A 24,158-nucleotide genomic window follows, 5' to 3' on the forward strand; every position below is an offset into this window, starting at 1 on the left:
ACCTAGATTAGATTCTTCTTCTTAGATTAGGTCTTCTAGTTGGGTGAAATCCTAAGCATGGACCCTGAGGATTTGAGCAATCTCATCTATCCTTCAGTTGCTGGCTGAATAACCAACGAGGGGTTAATTTCTGAATGAGGAAATAGAAAAGGAAAAAGTGTAATCTTAATAATTGGTTATTAATATGAGAGAAATTATAATTTTTGTCAAACATATGACTACATTTTCCCCTATTAAATTTCATTTTATTAGATTCAGCCCAATGTTCTAACCACTTTGAATCCATTGCCATATGTTAGCTGTACTTCCTGGTTTTGTGTCATTGAAAATTTGAAAAGCATGACATCTTTGACTTTATCAATGTCATTAATTAAAATGTTAACAAACAATGCAGGGTTAAGTACAGATCCTCAAGTGCTCCTCTGGAGACTTGGAAGTTAACATGGAAACACACACTTACATAGCTGACATAGTCACATACTTCCTTATGTTGTGGATGTATGTATGTATTATCTTATCCATTTTGATACTGTGCTTTCTGCAAAATAATCAGTATAACTTCCATTATCCAGTAGTGTCGGGGTTGAGGGTTCAAGCCCTTGAAGGGGGGGGGGGTGCGCAGCGTGGTCGGTTTGAGGATCGGAGACGATTAATCATTGACACAGCAGCACCACCTTGCATGAATAACTGTGTGCGTTTTATTATTGGGATAGCTCAGTATTTAAAGCAAAAAACCACATAGAAATCAAATAAAGTCTCTGCAAGAATAATTCTAAGAGAATAAGAGTAATTTTTCAACCTTTCAGCCTTGACCTGGCAGAACTTGTTCTAGGCCTTAACAGAGCAAGGTTAGCACAGCTGAGTCTTCAGACCCTGGGAGACCGGCCAAGCATTGTCTCTGGAATTCAGGCTTTGACCACAAAGTCTCCTAGGAGACTCTTGCTGCTTCAGTGACCACGGCCTGAGTATGGGGAGGAGGAACTCAGTCAGAGGGTTGACAGAGAGCCCTCTGGGTTCACCACACAGTAGCAGTACTTGTGTCATTTGTATCTAGCTTTTCACTGATATTAACTTTAAATTTTCTGTTCTATAAATGTGGTAGCAAGTAAATAAAACTAAATTTCTATAAGGTTGAATTAAAAGATATTGGGACATCCCCAATTAAGAAATGGTCAAAGGATATGAACAGGCAGTTTTATGATGAAGAAACCAAAGCTATCTATTCCCATATGAAAAAATGCTCTAGATCTCTAATGATTAGAGAGATGCAAATTAAAACAACTCTGAGGTACTACCTGACACCTATCAGATTGGCTAATATGACAAAAAAAGGAAAATAATAAATGTGGAGAAGCTGTGGAAAAATTGGAACACTAATGCATTGTTGGTGGAGCTGTGAACTGATCCAACCATTCTGGAGAGCAATTTGGAATTATGCCCAAAGGGCAATAAAGCTGTACATACCCTTTGACCCAGCAATACCACTTTTGGGTCTTTTCCCAAAGAAATCATGGAAAGGGGAAAGGGACCCACATGTATGAAAATATTTATAGCTGCTCTTTATGTGGTGGCAAGGAATTGGAAGTTGAGGGGATGCCCATCAATTGGGGAATGGCTGGACAAGTTGTAGTATATGAATACAATGGAATACTATTGTGCTGTAAGAAATGATGAGCAGGAGGAGTTCAGAGAAACCTGGAGGGTCTTGCGTGGGCTGATGATGAGTGAGATGAGCAGAACCAGAAGAACATTGTACACAGTATCATCAACATTGTGTGTTGATCTACTGTGATGGGACTATATTCTTCTCACCAATGCAATGGTACAAAAGAGTTCAGGGAACTCATGATAGAAGAGGATCTCCAAATCCAGGAAAAAAAAAAAAAGAACTGTGGAGTATAGATGCTGAATGAACCATACTATTTCTTTAGTTTTTGGTGCTGTTGTTTTTCTATTTTGAGGTTTTTCATCATTGCTCTGATTTTTCTCTTATGACTAATGCAGATATATGATTAATGTTATTATGTATATATATATATGTGTGTGTGTGTATATATGTATATACATATACATATATGTATATATGTATATATATACATATGTGTGTGTGTATATATATATATATATAAAACCTATATCAGATTACCTGCTGTCTAGGGGAGGGGGGAGGGAGGGAGAAAAATCTGAAATTGGAAAGCTTGTATAAACAAAAGTTGAGAACTATCTTTACATGTAACAGGAAAAAATACTTTATTAATTTAAATTTTAAAAAAGATATTGGGACAGCAAGATTTTTCAAAATATTAGGATTTTTTTCTTTAATATAGACTAGGTTTCAATAGTGAGAATGATTGACTTAAAGAAATACCATTTTTTAACTCATAATACTGGAAGTATGTCTATTGTGCATTCTGTCAGCAAAGTTGAAGTTAAAATCAATGAAATAAATTACAAAGGCACACTTCAAGAATTAAAAATTCCTATCATCAAGACTATGATCTGCAATTTAATGTACAGCCATTTGTGTGTGTGTGTGTGTGTGTGTGTGTATACACATACAAATAATCCTGATTAACAGTGAGCTGGGTTTAGAATTGAATAGAAAGAAAAGTATGAGTTAGATTGCATATAGGAAAGGATCATAGATTTGGAACAGGAAGAGACCCCAAAGGCCATCTCACCTCCTCATTTTACATGAAGAAACCTGAGGCACAGAGAGGTTAAATGATTTTCCCAAGGTCACACAACTATTGTGTCTGAGGCAAGATTTGAAACCAGGTCTTTGTGATTCTCAAGTCCAGTGCCCTAAAATTCATTTTTAATACTAACAGTGTTCCAGTGGTATTATATGTTAACTACAAAGAGTTAAACACCACAATCTATATCAAAATCTGGGGTGGCCCAGAGGACAGTGAAAGCATGCTATGATGCAAAAAAATTGTACCTGGAGCAAGACCATGCATTTAGTTACTTACTGCTATATACTACCTTTGTGACCTTGGCTAAAACATTTTACTTATCTATTAATTCAACAAGCATTTTTTTTTAACAAGCATTTTTTAAGTGCTGCTGTGTACCAGGCAGACAGACAGTGAGAAGGAGCTACTGGAGCCTCTTATCTGCAAAACAACATGGTCAGACCTGAGCTTTGGGAAGATCGATTGGGAAGCTATGGGAAAAGGACTGATTGATTGTAGGGGGAAGAGACTAGGTAAAGAGAAACAATTAGGAGGCTATTGAAATGGTCCAGGTGAAAGGGGTTGAAGGCCTAGGGTTCAGGTTTATGGCTGTGTGAGTAGAGAAGAGTTGAATGAGGAATATACTGTGGAAAAAAGGATTGGCAAAACAAACTGTCCTTGCTGTTTACGGGACTTTAAAAAATTCTATTTTGATATCTTCTGTTTTTACAATACCTAGATTTCCCTCTGTATCCACCCTCCTTAATCTCACTCATAGAGCGTCATTCCTCATTACAAAGAATTTCTTTTTTTAAAAAAGAGGGGGGGCAGCTAGGTGGCGCAGTGGATATAGAGCCACCAGCCCTGGAGTCAGGAAGACCTGAGTTCAAATCCAGCCTCAGACACTTAACACTTACTAGCTGTGTGACCCTGGGCAAGTCACTTAACCCCAATTGCCTCACTAAAAAAAAAAAAAAAAAGGAAGAGAAAACAAATCCAGTAAAACCTATCATTACATTGCAAAAATCTGATGTTATGTTCAGTGTCCCACACCTATTGAGCACAGTCTTTACAAAGGAGCATTGAGCAGTGAGCTCCTATCTTTTCCTGGATCCAAGAATTTTCTTTATAATTTCACAACATTTTGTTTCAGCTGTTTGTGGGTTGTTGTTCCTACTTACATTGTATACTCAATATATATGTTGTTTTCTTGGTTCTGCTTACCCCACTTTGCATTAGTTCAGGTAAGTCTTTCCCATCTCTATATTACGTTTGTCATTTATAATATCTTACTAGTATTCCATTGCATTCATTGTACCTAATGTTCTATCTCCCACCTTTGTACTTTTGTACCTTTTGTACAGTTTGTTCCTCCCTGAAATGTTTCCCTCCTTACCACCAGTTCTTGCAATTCTGCTCTCCTTTCAAAGTTCAGGCTCAAGTGCTGCCATCTTGTAAAATTCCAGCAGGTTAGTACTCTCCTGGACTTCCTGACATTTTCTGCACATTTTATTTCTCCTTATGTATTGTTCCTCCTTGAAGATTAGAAGCTTTTTGAGAAGAGGGACTATTTTGTTTCTGTGTTTGTTTCCCCCATCATCTAGCACAGGTTGTGGCATGTGGTAGGCATTTGATGAGCAGCTAGCTGGTTTCAGTGGATAGACTACAGGGTCTAAATTCAGGAAGACCCATCTTCCCTGAGTCCAAATCTGACCTCAGACACTTACTAACTGGGAGACCCTGGGTATGTCACTTAATCGTGTTGGCATCAGTTTCCTTATCATAAAATGATCTGGAGAAGTGTGAGGGCCAAAATTTGATATACAGTGCGTTAACTGAGTGACTCACCTAAATATTGGGGGGTCCCAGAAATATGAGGGACCTTTTAGGTTCACACCCCTCCCCTCTGAACTGCCCTTTTTAGATATTTCTCCCAGGCCATAAAGAAGTTAGCCTTATACTTTAATTCACAGAAGGATCAGATTTTATTACTTGGGAATTAATTAAACAACAAAGGTGAAACTAATAATATCAAAGATAAGGAAATAGGAAAAAAGAAATACAGATAAATACTCTTAACTCTAAACTTAGCCTATGCAATCCCCATATCATTTCCAATTAAGTCTAATTCAAAGGAGTTTAGGGTTTTTCCATAAATTAAACTCCACCAAAACCCGGACAGTCTACAGTGCTCGCGCCACCAGAACAGCAGTTGCCAGAGATAGAGAGAGAGAGTGAGTGAGTGAGCTAGCTAGCAATTCCAGGAAGTGTCTCCACTTCCCTTCAGGGAGCGTTTCAATCTTTTCCTCCCCCAAAAGGGGAGGTCCTTCAGAAACTGCCCTATGGAGAGCTCTCCCTTCTGACCTCAGTAGTATATGTAACTCAGGGTGGGCCAGGTGTGGCTCCTCCCAAATGAGTCTGCTAAAAACTGCAATAATAATTTTATCACAAATAGTTTTACCACAGGAAGGAAGTAGAAAACCACTCCAGTATCTTTGCCAAGAAAACTCCAGATGGGTCACAACTAAAGAGTTGGATACAACTAAAACAGCTGAACAACAACAAGAAGGCATTTGATAATAAATAATAAGTATTGAATGAAATTGCCTAGAAAAGATTAATTTCTTTATCTGTCCTCAGTAGCCCTAGAGCAAGATTAAAGAAATCAAATGATGGAAGGTTAACTAGGGATGAAAATTTGTAGTTTGAGAATAATTGAAATTTATTCATCTTTTAATTAAACATTATCCTGGAATGCAAAGATACTAAAGTAAAACATTCAAGTGACACACATGGGGGAAAGGCTAGCCAGTGCTAGAGAAACAGATTGAGAGAATAAAGGTGTGTCCAGGGACTCACAGTTAGCCAATACAGCAAAGAATAACTGTGTCCATGAGGGAGAAAGAAAGTAGAAGGAGGTAGGTAAGAAGTTGTAATCAGAGAGTAGAATTTCAGAGTCCCAGATCTTAGAGCTGGCACGCTTCTATATGATCAGCCCTTCAAGGCTAAATGTTCCTACAGAAGTTATTCAACTCTTCCTCCTGGTTAAATGATTTTTCCAGATTTCTCAAACTATCCACAACTTTGCACTTTGTTGTAGAGGTCTCAACTCTTAACAGTTTTTGTTAATCAAAAGGATAGAATCAGTGTCCTATTTCAACAACCCCCATTAACCCCTAAGCTCTTAAAGAGTTCTTGTATCTGTCCTTCTCAGGACAAAAAAGAGACAGAGTTTATAGTCATGAAATTGATTCTCCAAGCCAATGAAACTTACAGGATTGTCTTTTCCCAAGGGGCTGATTTTTACCTTTTTAAAAATATATATTTGAGAAACCCTTCTTCTTGCCGTAGCTACCAAGCAGCTAACTTTAGTATTACTTAAAACTTAAATATCATACATTTATCTAAAGCAGCTGAGATTATCCCTAATAACCCTAAAACTTAACAAAATATTGGCTAGCATCTTTAGTAAAACTGTTCCAAGATGTAAAGATGGAAGGGATCTTTGAAGTCTTCTAGTTGAACCCCATAAATTTTACAAGTGAGGGAAACTGTGTCTAGAAGTTAAGTTCATTTGCCTATGGTCACACAATTAAGTGGCAGAACCAGAATTTGAACCATGTCCTTGAATCCAACTGCAGGACTCTTGGAACCAATTTCTAAAATAGTTTTATCCTTATCAGAACAAAATATCTTTAAACAAAAATGTTAAAAAAAACAAAACCACAACCCTTACATCTTTTTAACAGAGATATAAAGTGGTTTCTTCATAGATTCATTCATTTTCAGTTTAGACCTTGATTTGTCTCTATTCCACTAGCCATATTCATTCACTCAGGTTGGGTGAAAGAGAAGTTGTTGGGTATGGGGATTGAAAATAATGCATTTCCATGGAAGGGGGAAAGGGACCCACATGTACAAAAATATTTATAGCTGCTCTTTACGTGGTGGCAAAGAATTGGAAGTTGAGGGGGTGCCCATCAACTGGGGAATGGCTGGACAAGTTGTAGTATATGAATACAATGGAATACTATTGTGCTATAAGAAACGATGAGCAGGAGGAGTTCAGAGAAACCTGGAGGGTCTTGCGTGGGCTGATGATGAATGAGATGAGCAGAACTAGAAAGAACATTGTACACAGTAACATCAACATGAGTGTTGATCTACTGTGATGGACTATATTCTTCTCACCAATGCAATGGCACAGAAGAGTTTCCAGGGAACTCATGATAGAAGAGGATCTCCAAATCAGGAAAAAAAAAAAAAGAACTGCGGAAGTATAGATGACTAAATGAACCCATACTATTTCTTTTGGTTTTGATGCTGTGTTTTTTTTTCTCTATTTTGAGGTTTTCCCATCATTGCTCTGATTTTTTTTCTCTTATAACATGACTAATGCAGAAATAGGATTAATGTTATTAAGTGTGTATATATATATATAACCTATATCAGATTACCTGCTCTCTAGGAGGAGGGGAGAGGGAGGGAGAAAATCTGAAATGTAAAGCTTGTATAAACAAAGGTTGAGAACTATCTTTACATGTAATGGAAAAAAATAAAATACTTTATTAATTTAAAAAAAAGAAAATAATGCATTTCTTTGGTAATTGCTATTACCCCTTTTATATTGTTTTTTGAAATTACCTTTGCAAAGGCTTAAATGAAACTCTTAATGAAATAAATTAGTGATCTTCTGGCATTTGTACTGTGGTTATAAATGGAAAGAAAGACAATAAGTTTGGTCTAGTTAAAAGAAATTTGACCTATATGTTTACAGGAATCTGTGGGAAACCTAGAATTGCAGATGTCGGTGGAGTTCCTTACCTCTTGCCTCTTGTAAACCAAAAAAAGGTGAGTATTTTGCTTTTAACCACACATATATTGTACAAGTCAAGATTCCTAAGCATAGGGATGAAGACATGTCATGGAATGGGGGATTAGAACCTAATCAGGAACTCTAAGAAAGGTGTAATTAATATTGTTATTTGTGTTTTACCTAGGTTTATGATATGAATACTGTTGCAAAAGAAAATTGAGCTCCCCTGGGGCTTTCATTCTTGGAGCAGGAGCAGCCCCATTTCAGACACTTGGGATCAATGCTGAGGTGCTCATCCATATTAACTGCCTCGTTAATGTAGTAGTTATATTTTGGGTTGCCCTCTGCTTCTATAGGAGAATATACTGGGTATATTATGTTAGCTTCAGGCTGTTTGGTGTTCCATGGCTCTGTGTTATTACCGTTGGGGTGTCTCTAGCCTCTCAGTTTCAGAAATTCACAGGGTATAAAATCAGTTAAAAATGAAGTGCAAGGACCTATTTTGGTTTGGTACCTAAGGTTCTGTTTACTACCTTCAGGTTGTAAGAAGGTCATTCTTTTTTTTTTTTTAAGTAACCTAGCCAGGGTGGACACAGCTGGTGTCAAGTGTCTGAGACACATTTGAACTCAGATCCTCATGAATCCAGGGCTGATGCTTTATCTACTACACCACCTAGTTGCCCCCTGAAATCACTCTTAAGAAACTTGTTGATGCTTGGCTCATGCATGGAAATAATTCTCTTTCCTTACTTTTTGGCTCCCATAGCATCTATGGATCAGGAAATGTTATAGCGTTACAAATGGTTTATGCTATTTCAAAAGGGTTGGTGACATTTATTTAACTCTCTCAAAGGTATGTCATTGTCGTTAATTTTAATGGAAAAAACACCTTGACTTTAAAGTCTGAATGCATGAATTCAAGTCTTAGCTCTGCCAATTATTTAGTGGTATGAATCATTTTTACCTCAGTTTCCTCATCCATGAACTGGGGATAATATTTTTACAATTTGCCCCCAAAGGAATATTGAAAAAATCAAATGAAATGATGTATGTAAAGTGCTTGGTTCCATAAAGAATGACAGAAATATGAATGATAATTGTTTTCTTATCATTGATATTAATACATTTTCTCTACGATATTAATATCATCTCAATGTTGAATGGTATTTCTTAACATGTCCTGACTTTCTTGTGATCAGAGGATGGATTCTGTCTACATATATGCTTTTTTCCCAACTCATTCTAGATATTGGTGTTAAATTTCTCTTCTAAATCCAAGTGTAGAACTTTTGTCCTTGTGCTTAAGAAATGTAAAATATCCCTAGAAGTAGACTTTTTTTTAGAAATAGATTTCTAAAAGAAGAAACTACAAAATATATAAGACAAAGAACTATTAACTCCAAAGATCCTAGTATCATGATTTAGAAATTAAATAGGATTTTATTTAGAATTATTGATCATACTACTTTTCATGACTTATTTATTAAAAATGAAATATTTTAAGCAAATATATTAGCTAGGGTCATTCTGCCTTGTTGGGGGTCTTCAAATTGAATTAGTTGTCTGATGTAAATTAACATTTTTACTATTATTATTCAAGTTAATTTGTGTTGTCCTTATAGCTGTAATATGCTATATGACTGTAAGCTACTGTTATTGTTTTTGTAATTATTATGTCAATTTATTTCCAGTATAATGGCATCAACATTGTCTTGGTTGTAAAAAAACCTTTTCTTAGGGGGCGGCTAGGTGTTGCAGTGGAATTAAAGCACCGGCCCTGGATTCAGGAGTACCTGAGTTAAAATCCGGGCCTCAGACACTTGACACTTACTAGCTGTGTGACCCTGGGCAAGTCAGTAACCCCCATTGCCCCGCAAAACAAAACAAACAAACAAACCCTTTTCTTGGACCAGAAATACCAGAATTTAATGATGATTTTTTTTTTTGTTCTCCTTCCAGTTTATGCACTTTGTCCAGACTAAAAAGTGATCACAAGCCTGCTGTGAATGGAAGCTATTTTGCCCAGATTAACCCTGCAGATGGAGGGTGCCTGCTAGAGAAAATATAGTGAGAAATACAATGACTTTGAATTTGCATTACTGGCTAATCTCTTTGCCCAGTGAAGGGGCAAGCCTGGCAAGGTGAATACTCAGAAAAAATACAGTATTTTCATTGTTAATAAAAAGCCCCAAATGTAACTTGCTATTGCTCCAAACTTTTAATTTGTATTGAAGTTGCCTAAGAAATGGAAAAGTTATAAAAATGAGGCCTCTTAAATATGTAATATTCTAGCATATTTGCTGCACAGAACCCTTTTTTCTTTCAAATCAAAGTCTAACAGAACATTAATTGAGAAGTTTAATTGGTTCATTAGAAACCAATCAAGCTTGCGAAGGAAAACATTACTCAACTACTATTTTCGTAGTTCCATAGCCATTCATTCATTTGCCACTTATGACTCTCTTACTAGTATTGAAGGAGAAGTAGCAAAGGGCTGTATCATGGAAAAGGTAGGAAGCTGAAGCAATTCTCATCTTCACTTCCCATTTGTTTTCCAAAACTAGGCTTTACCATTGTTAGTAGTTGAATAAAAATATTTAAAAACAGCTTGAAAGGTAGGGGGCCAGAGATTTTAGAACTACGGTCATTACTTACTATCCCCCTTGGGCTCATTTAAGTGCCGAGTATATGTTTACTTCCTGATCATGGCCAGTTTGGGGTAACCATCTCTTCAATTCATGGCTGATTCCTCATCTGAAGCAAACTTTCTCCTTAATAGATCATATCGGAGAGACATCAATCCAATAGCAAAGCATTTAAACAATATAAATTACAGAGGAGGATCAAATAATAAAATACTCTCTGTAACTGCGCGCGCCACACACACGCAACTATAAACTCCAAAACCACCACATTTAATCCCCCTGACTCCCCACCATTATGGGGGAAAACAGTCATTTTGCAACTCCTACATTTCTGTGGCAGTGCTCAAAAGTACATTGCTATCTGCTTCTAGAAGTCTTTCTCAGGAGAGTCTCAGGGCAGGATGAGAATGACTCTGAAAGCTTCCACGGTCAATAATCATCAGCAGATCCAGGTTGGAACTATAGGGTTAGGACCACAGGACCATAGATCTAGAGCTGGAAGGAACCTCTGAGGTCACGTACTCTACCCTCTTTTTTAGAGATAAGGAGGACTGAGGTTTGTAGGCCTCAATTTCCCTCAACCATAAAATGATGGCACCAGAATTGCTTTCCCATGTGACAATCTCTTCTCTTTTTACTCTGGCTGAAGCTCTGCCTTAGTGTTCCTGTGTTTATACAGGCATTTGATTGGCCATTCTCCTCTACTTTCCATCTTTCGTTGCACACACACCCCCAATCATAGTCCTATCTCAAGGTGTTCATCTCATGTACAAATCAAGTATTATGGAAGACAAATCAAGTATTATGGAAGACATCCAGATGAGATGTGTCTTTATATCATTAAAAAAAACAACAAATGGTGTACACATGACTCTATTAAATGCATATTTCATTTCTCTAATATTTCATGTTTATAGTATATTTGTTATGACCCCTTTCACCATTATAATATTATTTTTCAAGCTGTAGACATATGAGTTCACCATAGTATGAATACCTGTGAGAATAATTGAGAATTGAGAATAATCCATTTTCCTTAGCATTATGTCTGCTCCTAAAGATATACTGCTCAAACCACATATACTTGAGACCCAAAATAGAAATCTATAGTAAACTTAACATGAGTTTTCATTTTTCATCTTGTTTTTGAACTTAGAGCTTCTGACAATGACTGATATGTGTATTCTTGTACTATAGGTCATTGAAGTAAAAGCCAAAAGAAGAACTGGAAAGAATAATTTTGTGAATTGTATGAGAAAAACTCTTGAAAAACATTATGGAGAAAAACCCATAGGGATGGGAGGCACATTTGTTGTTCAGAAAGGAAAAATAAAGGTTCATGTCATGGTAAGATTTTTTTTTTTTAATTGTTCTGGGTGGTGGTGGTGGTTGTTTTTTAATTGAAACACTTTTGAGGTTCTCTAATGTTTACTTTACAAATCTTGGATACTAAACCTCCTCCAACCAGTCCTTTGTTCTCTAAATTTCATTAGTGATAATCAGAAATTCTGCCATTGTGAGTTAATAATTAACAGAATTTATCTCAAGTGCCTACTACAGTATGAACATCTTAAAGACTTGTAATCTATATAAAGGTAATCTTTGAAAATGCAGAGCAACTGTGCCTGACTTTGAAAAACAAATTTTTCTTTCTGATGCAGTTCTAAGCTTGAGAGATTTAAATGGTTTTTTTTTTCCTTCTCTTTGGCCAATGTAATAAAGTTAATTCGCTCATCCTTTGATAGTTGTATGCCATGTAGTAGGCTCTCATTTAATGTGTGTTCGTTTTCAAAAAATTTGATTATCTGCTTATCATCATCATCATCACCAAAAGAAAAGTCTAAGATTTATAGCACAAAATCTATTAGTATTTGAATTCAGGAGGTACAAAAGGTTGCTTCCTGATGATCTCCCATCAGTTGAGATAAAAAAGTCAGGTAGTAGTAGTAGTATTTAAGGTAAGTTAAGATACTGGGTAGTACAGTGGATAAAGTGTTGTTCTTGGATACAGGAAATCTGAGCTTAAGTCCTCCCTTAGAAATTTATGTAACTGTTTGACTCTGAACAAGTCATTTAAATTCTTTCATCCTTACTGTACTTATAAATAAAATGGGGATAACAATAGGCCCTACCTCATGTGGTTGTTGTGAGAACAAAGCAAGACATTTGTAAACCCTAAAGTACTATATAAATGCTAGCTATTATTAGTATTATTTTTTATTATTATTAACTGGGCTCTTCCATCACAAAAACCCTGTTAGCTAGGCAGTTTTAGACATTATTATCCCCATTTTATAGATGAGCATCAGATAGGTCAAGTGATTTCATCATCGACATATTTAGAACCATTAGGATGAACTCATCTGTGTAGAGTTGAGACCACCACATACTGCTGTCTAATATAGTAGATTTAATATGTCGTGTCCCCTCACAGTAAAATGGAAGTGTATTGAAGGCATGGGTTGTTTTTACTTTTTCTTTGTATCCCCTGTACTGAGCATAATGCCATGCCCAAAGCCATCACTTTAAAATACTGATTGATTAGGTAATAGAAATCCACTAAAGCAAGGCTAAATGTAGGGCATAGGAAGGAACAATAGAGGATTAACTGTAATAATACACACATTTATTCAGAATGTGCCTCCAAAATCATGAGAAAGAGCCGGGGTCTTCATCGGATAGGATTATAGCATAACAGCTAGAAGGGACCTCACCAGCCATTCAGCCCATCTCCCTCATTTCACAGATGAGGAAAAGAAAACTCATGGAGAGTAAGTGACTTGCCCAAGTTTATACCAAATGGGATTTGAACCTAGTTCCTTCTGATTACGGGGCCAGAGCTTGTTCCACTATATTATGCTGCAATTTCATTTCTACTTCCTGGCTTCCCTGGTTTCCTTCAAGTCCCACCTAAAATCTCACCTTCTACAGGAAGCCTTTCCTATTCTCCTTCATTCTAGTGCCTTCCTGCTATTGATTATATCCAACTTATCCTGTATATAACTTGTACATAGCTATTTGCATATTTTCTTTCCCATTAAACTAAGTAGGATAAAAGCCTTTTTGTGTAGCCCAGCACTTAGCACAGTTCTTGGCACAGAGTAGGTGTTTAACAAATGCAGACTGGTTGGCTGTCTAAACCCCTCAAACTTATAAAATATTTAAGGAGAAAAACATAACTTTGATAAATTTTAGGGTCAACTTTAAGACACCACCAATAACATTTATTATGTTTATATTTTTAATCTTTTGTTGCAGCCCCCAGAATTTTCATCTTGCCCACTGACCACTGATGATGAAGTGAATAACTGGCTGCACTTTTTTGAAGTCAAGGCTCCTATGGTGTGTCAGTCAGTTTTCATTTCTCATGACCCAGTAAGTTTCTCTCTTTTATTTTAATGAAATAAGATTTAACCAGAATTGTGACAGGTGATTTGTTTCATGAGTTTCTGTGGACAATGAATTGTATCACTTGGTGACCAGCATATTTGTGATGAGTTTCTTTGTCTTTAAGCTGTTCTTCAGAAAGCAGATATAATCTGTCTGGGAAGATCTAGGAATGTATTAGGAACAGGAAGGGATCCAGGAGAGAAAGAAAATGCAGAATGCTTCACAAAGTTGTTGAAAATTTAGAGCCCTAAAATGCTAACTTTCACTTAACTTTGAATTTTGTATACTAAATATATACTCTTCCCACAGGTTATGCTTTGCTGCTATAACCTTCGAACGTGTTAAGTCACAGCCAACCCAAGATGAGTTATCAAAGCATGACTTTTAGGATTTAAATAATTAAACAAAGAAAATGCAAATAGGTCTTCAGTCCTTCACAACCCTCTTCCTCTCTACAGTGGCAATGACAAAGTAGTTGAAAAGGGGATGGAGGATGCTAAGAGTTGCACGTTTTAGACTATAAACATTAATTTAACTGATGGTGTTCTGAATATAAGATTCTTGTACAGAAAACCAATGTACATACTACTAGAAATATTGAATCATGTCAACAGTTAGCATCCTTGCTATAAATGAAACTAGAAGACAAAAAAAAGTTGTAGGCACATGTAATAATGACTCACAGATTCTCGTTGTAAAAGTAAATGGGGCAGCTAGGTGGCGTAGTGGATAGAGCACCGGCCTTGAATTCAGGAGGACCTGAGTTCAAATCTGACTTCAGACACTTAACACTTACTAGCTGTGTGACCCTGGGCAAGTCACTTAACCTCAATTGCCCCGGAAATAAATAAATAAATACATACATGAAGGACTTGGCAGAGTTGGTTTTACTATAAGTCTAAAGACAAGAAATATCTTTTCACAGAACACTGTGAGAAAATAATAGGGTTTTGGGAATGCCCAAAGGCCCCCACTAGAGGGGATTGATTGGATTGATTGACTTTGCTGATTAACTCACTCAAAGTTAATTCAATTAAAACCACACCTGCCTGGCCCTTAAGAAGGTGTGTTCTCAGAGGGTGTGAACTCTGACCTCAACACAGGACCACCTTCAAGTCCAGTGAACCAATGGATTTGGTTGATGCTAGCCAATTAGCTCGAAGCACTGTGTAAGGACTGCTTCTCCTCCGGACCCAGAAAAGGCTTCCACATGCAGTTACTCTTAGTTAGACTCTCTCAGAGGCGCTCTTAGTGGCAGAGGACTTGGAGGAAGAATCAGGCCAGGCTGAGCTCTATTTTTCCTCTAGCCTAAAAGGCCAGGCTGAGCTCTATTCTCTTCCCTAGATCCTAGCTAGGCTTTTCTATCTTTCAGAGGCAATGTGCTCTATCTTTACTAATATCTAATATACTTTAATAAATGCTTAATGGCCCCAAACTAGTGCTGAAGCTTCTAATTTATGAGTAACAAATATATTAGAAACCCCAGCTAATTTTCCCCAAACTTGGGACAGAAATAAGGCGACCACATATAGTGTTACATGCCACAACACTTGATCATCTTGTACTACAGTGCTCAGAGTGAGCATTTGTAAAAAAGAAGAAGAGTAGATAATGACACCTTATGTGCGACATTTGTTGTGGAGGAGAAAAAACTCTTCAGTTTGATAAGACACTCCAAATTAAGTATACTTAAAAAGTGGCCATAGTGGGGAATAGTGTAGAACAGCTGGAATATTTGACTAAGGAATTTAAAAAAGAAAAAGAAGCCAAAGACTGTATATTTTATAGAAGCCTCATCCTTATACATCAAGAAGAGAGCCGGAAAACAGTGAACATGGCAGGGCATCAAATAATAGCACTCCCCAAATAAAATTTATCATGTGTAAGAAACAGGGAACAGCTGGTTACTAATGTTGTGCTCATTTCCAAGTCAACTTTCTCATGTGCAATACAGAACATTGAATTGTTAGATCAAAGACCAAAATCAATGCCAAGTTAGAATCAAAATCAGAAAATATGGAAACAATTAAACCAACTGCAAGCACACTTAAAACTAGTTATTGATTTCAAAAAGTGGGAAATGGGCAAGCAGACAATCAAACATAGATATAGACTATCACCATTTCCAAAGGAAATTAAGTGGATATAAAATAATTGCCACAATGAAGAAAACAAAGTCTATAAAGTCACTAATCCAGTATCTTTGCCAAGCAAAGAGACATGGCAGCCAAGGGCAATACAGGTTTAGAATGTAAAATCATTCATGAAGTCTTTCAGATGAAGATAGTAGAAGATTGTGAGTAATATTGTTTCGTAAAATAGAACCAATGGAAGAGAAAACATATTTACAGAGATCTAGTTAAGCTAACTGTAGCCAGGTATGTAAGGATGAAACTAGAACAACCAAATTTGGATTATTAATATTTCAGTTCTCAGTGTACTCTCCATGATGAAGTCGAAACAGCACCAAAGAAAGATGGAAAGAGGCTTCTAGACTAAACCAGATATATACAAAGCAGGTTTGCCCTGGAGGCACCACAATATTGAGGGTATTGAAAGAAGGGTTCTTAAGGTAGCTGGAGGAAGGAAAGATTCCAGACCCTTGGAAAAAAATACAGACATTATTGCTACCAGAAACTATCATTAACTACTGACATATATGCCTACTTTTTTAGTCTCTACAAAATTTTTATGAGAGTGCACAAGTGTACTGAGGGCATCCTTGCTGAAATGAGTTATGAGAAGTGAATAAACTAGCCTTTGCAAATGATATTTAACATTACATAGTGTTTTTATAGTCATGTAATTGAATGAAATGTGCAGAGACTATAAGATCCTATTATACTTACTTTGGGTTGTTTTTTAATAATAGCTAGTATTTACATAGAGTTTTAAGGTTCACAAAGCACTTGACATATTGTAACTCACTTGATCACTGATGATTTAATGCTCTGGATTCAGTAGAGCAAAGTCCTTTAAAAGCTTTCCTCCAACAAGATGTCCCCCATGCATATATCAAAAGCTTACAAAATTCTTTGAAAGATATAATAAGAGATAATTTTGTTCAACCCTCTGATTTATTCATATAAAGTAAGACATAGAACAGGGTGACATCCTTACCCAAAGTATCATCACTATCATTAAGGATGTCCAATTCAAGGATCAATTTCCTATAGATGGTAAGGGAGCTCCATATATTTTTGTTTGCAAATAGCATCCTGTTGATTGTGTTAAGTCTAAACCATTGCAGAGCCATGTACATTCTCTTTCAAAAGACTTCACTCTTACTATCCACACAGGGAAGTCTAAGTGGATGAAATTAGTCTGCTGTTGTCTAGACTCTGATATGCAGTTGGATAGACACTTGCATGGCATATCTTGGACAGATCTTTCAGATGGGTAATAAACTAGACCCAAAATTGAATATTAGAATGGGCTGGATTTCGTTTGGACTATTGGAAGGATTATTGACTTTGATGAGATCACAGATCCATTGAAGTATCAAAGTAAATGACAAGGACTTATGCTTTTACTTGGGTACATATTTTTATTAAGTATATAAATCATCTTTGAAGAAATGATTAAAGGTTTTTAGAAGAGTAAATAAGTATCAGAAAAATGGAAATGGGCAATGTGGCTCTTCTTCTATTCCATATCCTTAGTGGTAGGACATTCTTAGCATTTGGTAGATGTTCAGTAACATCCCCCAAAAGAGAAAAAGACCTATTTGTACAAAAATATTTATAGCAGCTCTTTTTGTGGTGGCTAAGCATTGGAAATCAAAGGAATGCCCATCCATTGGGGAATGGCTAAACAAACTGTGGTATATGATGGTGATGGAATATTATTATGCTATAAGAAATAACAAGCAGGATGATTTCAGAAAGGCCTGGAAAGACATGTATGAAATGATTTATTGTGTCAAGTGTCTGAGAACATTGTACACAGAGACAGAAATATTGTTTGATGAAGAACTGTGAATGACTTTACTATTCACAACAATACAATGATCCAAGACAATCCCAAAAGACTAATGATGAAACATACTGTCCACCTCCAAAGAAAGAACTGATATTGATGGAACAGACTGAAGCATGCTATTTTTTACTTTCTTTCATTTTTTTTTCTTTTAATCAAGTTTTCTTGTACAAAATGACGAATATGGTAATGTTTTACATAATCATTCATACATGTATAACCCATATCTGATTGCCACCTCAGGGAGGGGAGAGGGGAGGGAGGGAAAGAGGGATAAAAATTAGAACCCCAAACTATAAATTAAAATGTTTATTATTTAAAAAATTTTTTAAAATAAATGGATACAATCCTAAAAAAAATGTTCAGTAATGACTCTAACATGAGTTGGTTGATGGTTTCTGTTCTGTTTGCAAGAACATAAATCATCACCTCCAGAAGTTTTATAGTGTTTTACAGAGAAAACTGGATCTGATGTTTGCACTGATTCTCCTCCATAAGCTGACTTAGAAAACCAGTTTTTCTTCGTTAAAGAACCTAAAGTGTCTTATTATTTAAAGGTTCCTTCAAGTATACAAAAATTAGCATTGTGATCTTTTGTCTTTAGATCCTGTACAAAAGTTTGTTGTAATTAAAATTTTATTATGTGATTTGTCTTTCTAGGGGTTTGATTTGCGAGTAGAACATACTCATTGTTTTAGTCATCACGAGAAGGAGGACACTATCACTATGACACCACTCCAGATACAGTAGAGTATCTGGGTATTTCCTACCTGCAGAGGTTCTCTATCGAATTGATAAGCCAAAGGAAAACCCACAAAATTGGCGAGATTAATTCAATCAGGAAAGATTTTGCTGGGGGAGGGGAGTTAATTATGCTTTAAAATTTTTAAATTTTAATCAAGTTTATAAATATGGGTTGCTCTAAAGTGCAACCCAACAAAAACTGAACCAAGAACAACTTCTTTCTCCTATGTAATGAAAGGATAGGTTGATCTCTTATACTTTACCATTTGACTTCTACTAAATACTCTTCTATCTTAGTAAAATTAAAGGGAGTAAAGATTTGTTGTTGGGAAATTGTTCATTTTTATTGATGCTACTGTAATTAATATAGTCATACTCATATACTTAGAATTTGTACACAGAATTTGTCTACGTCAGGAATCTTGTAACTTTCTGTTGTCTAAGAATGATTTGGAATATTATGTATCTCAAAAATGCTTTCACATCTGTTATCGCATTTAATTCTGTTTATTAAGTTAAATGCTTATAGGTGGGGCAGATAGATGGCACAGTGGATAGAGCACTGGCCCTGGAGTCAGGAGGACCTGAGTTCAAATCCGGCCTCAGACACTCAACACTTACTAGCTGTGTGCCCCTGGGCAAGTCACTTAACCCCAATTGCCTCACTAAAAATAAATAAATAAAATAAAATAAAAATGTTTATAGGTATTAGAAATCAAGTGCTGGTGCAGTAAATATTTGTTGAATTGCATTGAGGATTCAGTTCTAATAGAATATAAAGGCAACACAATTTTTTCTTTACTTCCAGGGAGAGGCTTAATTGGTCTTCTTAAACTATTTTCTATTCAAAGTTCATAACCAGCAGCTCCTATGTTTACTGCGAATTTAGGTATGTTTTTTTTTTTCATATAGAAAGCAATTTGCACCCTGTGAGCATGTTTGCAAAAAGAAGGAAAGAAAACACAAACAGAACATTGAAATGTTAATGGTTTATTTTACAAATGTAAATATTCCCAAACTAAATTTCTGGGCTTCACAAATCATTTTAATTTAATTCAACAAGCATTTCTTAAGGTTCTCCTTTATGTCAGGCTCTGAGCTAGGCCTTGAGAATACAAAGACATAAGCAATCTCTGCCCTCTAGAAATTTGTTATTCTGTAGGACAGAACACAATCATTGGTCTTTAATGGCTGCAGTTGTAATTTGCTGCATTTATTCCAAAATCCAAGATTAACCAAAGAATTACTTTGTCTAATTTAACAAATTATTATGTAATATCCAGCTACAAGCTCTAGCATGATAATTGGTATGTGGTAGATAATTCAAAATACTTTGTGATTGGTTTGTCCATTTTTATAATCCTTAAAATGTTTAATGATTACAAATTTTTGAACAGGATCTTTGGTTATATTCTATATTTTAGATTTAATGTTTACAAATTTAGTTATATTTCTATATTTCAAACAAAATGAATAAAATATTTTAAATCAGTAATGTATCTTTTTCATTTGTCACAGTTTTTACTTCAGTAAAATGAATACACTAAAATTAGGATTCTCTCAAAAGTATTTTTTCAATGTCAACATCTCATTAAATTCAGAGTTAAGTCAAAGTTAACAATTTAGGGGCTCTTCAGTTTTCAGTGCATTTGTGAAGCATTCTGTATTTTTTCTCTCTCTCTACCAGCTAAAATATTTTTGTTTCTTAAAAATATTCCTAGGTCTCCTCATCCTTTAATTTAAAAAACAAAAACAAAAAACTTGGCCATCCTCTTTTCAGGGTTTCTTAACCTTTATTTTATGTCAAGGTCTAGAGCCAGTGCCCATTTTACTCTAACCGTACAAATCCTATGGCCATTCCTCAGTTCTCATCTTTCTTAATCTTTTTGTAGATTTTTGACACTGTGAAGGAGCTGGAACTATGAGTTTCTGAGAAATATTTTCCCCTCAGAAAAAGTAACCTTAAAGGTCAAGGAAACAGAGATAAAGGGGTTTAGTAAATAGAGACACACTCTCAGGCTGTATTTTATTCAACTATGGAATGAGGCTGATATATTCTATCTTGGAAGGAAGCCTCCACTATCTTGAGACTTCCTGCCCAAAAAATATTCTGATAAGATTAATTAGGGAACAGCTAGGTTTCACAGTGGATAAAGCACCTGCCCTGGATTCAGGGGGACCTGATTTCAAATTTGGGCTCAGACACTTGACACATATTAGCTGTGTGACCCTGGGCAAGTCACTTAACCCTCATTGCCTGCCCCGCCCCCCTCCCCCAAAAAATCAACTACAGAGAAAACATAATCCCAGTGGAACAAACCTGATCTTTAACAACTCCTGAGACCCCAAGGTTAACATGTTCTAACCCCAAAGTTAATCACATTCTCCCCCAAATAAGCTGTTGTGGCGAGGTAAAATTATATGTGGTTGCCTTATTTCTGTCCCAAGTTTGGGGAAAATTAGTTGGGGTTTCTAATATACTGCTACTTATAAATTAGAAGCTTTAGCACCAGTTTGGGGGCATTAAGCATTTATTAAAGCATGTTAGGTATTAGTAAAAATGGAGCACGTTGCCCTGAGAGTTAGGAAAGCCTAGCTAGGATCTAGGGAAGAAAAGAAGAAAAAAAAGGCCCCTTCACCTACGAGTCTTAGGCCAAAAGGAAGTCTGTCTCTCTCTCTCTCTCTCTCTGTGTGACCAGAAGCTTCCTGCAGGTCCCAACAAGAGGTGGCCCTTACACACTGCTTCAAGCTAATTGGCCAGCATCACCCAAATCTGTTGGTTCACTGGACTTGAGGGCGGTCCATGAGCCGAATGTTGCTGAGGTCAGAGTTCAGAGAACATACTCCCGAGGGCCAAGCTCTCAGGTAGGTGTGGTTTCAATCAAGTCAACTTTAAGTGAGTTAAACAGCGTCAAGCAATCAATCCCAACTTTATCCTCTCCAGTGGGGCCTCTGGGCATCCCCCAAACCCATTATTTTTCTCACACCTGACATCTTCAAACTATTTAAATTCCCAGATAAGGAAAACCAACTGACCAGCCTCACTGATAGGCTTCTGTTACATAGCCTTTTTTAATGTCGCCCTAAGTCTGCATAAAATCCTATTATATATGTGTATCTGGCTTTGTTTGGACTTAGACCTTGCTGTCCAGCTGGCTAATGCCCATCAGCTCATATAATTTACACCTTTTATCTTATAGCCTTGCCTCCTGATCTTTACTGACCTCCAGTCAAATGGACCAGCGATGGGAAGAATTACTGTATTGCTTCTCAGAAGGTTTGCTTAGGACCTCTGAATTGAGGAAATCCCCAACCACACTATCACATCCCTCGCACTGTCTTTTTTCTGGATATTTTCCCCTCTTTGGGTTTTATGAAACCTTGGTTCTCCAACCTGACCACTACTTCATGTCCTCTTTTTCTGAATCATCACTCATTGGTTTAAATATCTTGTTCATATCATAGGCATTCTTCCCTTTCTATGTTCTCTATGTGATTTAATGTGGGTCAAGAGACTTAATGATCTTCCTGTGATGTTAAAAATCTAATGTGTGTTTACCGTGCCCCCTCCCAGTTTGTGGGGGGGAACTAGCTAAGATTTACTGATAAATTCAGCAAGAGTTTAGGCTTTTAAGTATTTATTAAAGTGTAGAGACATAAGCTCCCCCTCTCTATAAATGCCTCCAAGGGGTGCGTACTCAAATAGCCTCTGGCAACCAAAGCCCAACTCCTGGCCTTCTTGGGCGGGAACTGTTTCCACTAACAGGAGAAGGGGGAAAGCGAGTCACTGGCGCCTTAAAACCAGTCGCTCAGGCAGGTGGGGGCAACCTGCCGAGGGGAAGGAAACCCTAATTTTAAACCTCTGCTGCATTGCAGCTATACCCCATATATGGGAAAAGGCTTCGGGAGTTAACCCCAAGGAAAAGCCAGGAGTTGGAGTCCCTTAGCAGTTGGATGTTGGACATCACATCCCTCTGGCAATTCCTGCAGTGCACTGGTGCCAAACTGTATCTGGCTCTGCCTCTCCTTTGGATCCACCAATGTCGCAGAGAGGGAAAAAACCTGCTGCAGGGGGCAGCAGCTTGTTTTCCAATTGATCTGCCCAGGCCAGCGCCCTAGAGAGGATACTCCAGCTACTTCTCATGGGGTAGATACAACCATGGGATGTGGCAGTTACCGGTTATAAGTTACTCAGGAGAGCTGCGGCTCCCATATCGGACTGCACAGCCACACTGTGGCCTGTGGCTCTTCACGGTGCTTATCCATGGTCGTCCGCGACTGGTAGAGGCCTACTACTATATGACTCAACAATATACCAGTTTACTATGCTGAATGCTGAGGGTACAAAGAAGGGTAAAAACACCATCCTCACAATCTTTTATGGAGGTCACATTCCAATGAAGGAGACATTATAGAAATGACTAAGTATACACAAGGTAAATACAGTATAAATTGAAGATAGGGTTTGATCTGATTCTTGAAGGAAGTCAGAAAAGAGGCTAGTTGATGTCTTTTAGAAGATCTTGGATGTTGAAATGGTGCCCAGAGTTCTACCACTGATCCTCACTTACTCAGAAATTTCTCCTGACCTTATTTGTCCATTCATTTAAACTGTCCATAATAGATGCTCATTACTGAATGATTGAAAATTTTTTATTAAATGCTTACTGCTAACACAGAGTTAAGTGCTGGAAGGAATAATACAAAGGTGAGTTAATCCTGCCCCTTAGGGACCTTAAACTAGAGACCCAAGCTCCTAGGGGAATGGCCTAGGGGAGGGGTAGCCAGGAAAGGGCTTTAAGGTCTGAGAACTCACTTAGGCTAGAGGTGTCAAACACACTACCCACAATACGCCTGTGCTGGAACCAGATTAAGGTGTAATTGAGAAATATTTAATAAAATAACGGTATGATAAAATGTAGAGAATGTCAGTTTGTGGTTTTCTAGATCAATAAGCAACCTTCAGGTAGTTGTCTTAGATTATCAGAATGGAAAGGCAATGGACATATTGATGAAGTTATACTTCTCTCAGCTAGAGGTGGGAAAAAAGGGAGATAAAGGAGAAGAGGGTACTTGGTACGGACTGCTTGATCCCCAGGAATGCCAAGCCCAGATGAATGATTTACATCTCCTATGCATGATATCTGGAGATTTGGATTAGAAGGTGGAGTGGCAGCTGGACCAGGGGGTGAAAAAATGGCTAGGTGAAGAGAGGAATTATCATCTCATTCTGAATTGGTAGAGTATTCTCTGTTTCTCTGTTCGAACTTTGTATATATATTTGTATTCACTTATATATGTTTGTACATATATAATTTATATGTCCCCACGGGAATTCAAGCTCCCCTGAGGGCAGAAACTTTGGTTTTTCTCTTCAGCATACTTAGTGTTAAGCACCATTTTTTTTCAATCTTAATAGTATTTAATTTTTTTTCAGTAGTTTTAGTTTTGTTTTCCAGTCTCCATATAGTTTTCAACATTTGTTTTTATAAAATTTTGAGTTCCAAATTTTTCTCCCTCTCTCTTTTCGCTCCCCCCGCCCAAGACAGAAAGCAATCTGATATAGGTTGTTTATGTACAGTCACATTAAACATATTTTTGTATTGGTTATGTGTGAAAGAAGAATCAGAAAAAAAGGGAAAACCTCAAAAAAGAAACAAGCAAACAAAAAAGAGTAGAAATAGTATGGTTCTATCTGCATTCAGATTCCCAAAGTCTTTTTTCTGAATGTGGAATTTTTCCTGCATGAGTCCTTTGGAATTATCTTGGATCATTGTATTACTGAGAGGAGCTAAGTCTATCACAGTTGATCCTCGAACAATGTTACCAAATAGCATTCTTGCATTAAGTAGGTTTTATTGTCTCAGAGTCTTAAAGAAAACTGCCTGGTGGGCTTCACAAGTTTGC

At 36.9% G+C, this 24,158-nt stretch overlaps 1 protein-coding gene across 1 annotated transcript in view; it reads left to right on the plus strand.

Moving 5' to 3' along the window:
- C3H11orf54 (chromosome 3 C11orf54 homolog) overlaps window positions 1-19,750 on the plus strand; it is a 30,492-nt gene extending 10,742 nt beyond the window's left edge. The window contains 11 exon segments of the mRNA XM_043998078.1: window positions 7,456-7,529; window positions 7,679-7,708; window positions 7,711-7,782; window positions 9,454-9,474; window positions 9,476-9,553; window positions 9,555-9,635; window positions 11,337-11,486; window positions 13,398-13,514; window positions 18,168-18,210; window positions 18,213-18,260; window positions 18,263-19,750. Coding sequence (XP_043854013.1) covers window positions 7,456-7,529; window positions 7,679-7,708; window positions 7,711-7,782; window positions 9,454-9,474; window positions 9,476-9,553; window positions 9,555-9,635; window positions 11,337-11,486; window positions 13,398-13,514; window positions 18,168-18,210; window positions 18,213-18,260; window positions 18,263-18,339 — 791 coding nt within the window. The 3' untranslated portion in view covers window positions 18,340-19,750.
- Window positions 19,751-24,158: the final 4,408 nt, after the last annotated feature.

Source organism: Dromiciops gliroides, chromosome 3 (assembly GCF_019393635.1).
Source record: "Dromiciops gliroides isolate mDroGli1 chromosome 3, mDroGli1.pri, whole genome shotgun sequence".
Taxonomy (NCBI): domain Eukaryota; kingdom Metazoa; phylum Chordata; class Mammalia; order Microbiotheria; family Microbiotheriidae; genus Dromiciops; species Dromiciops gliroides.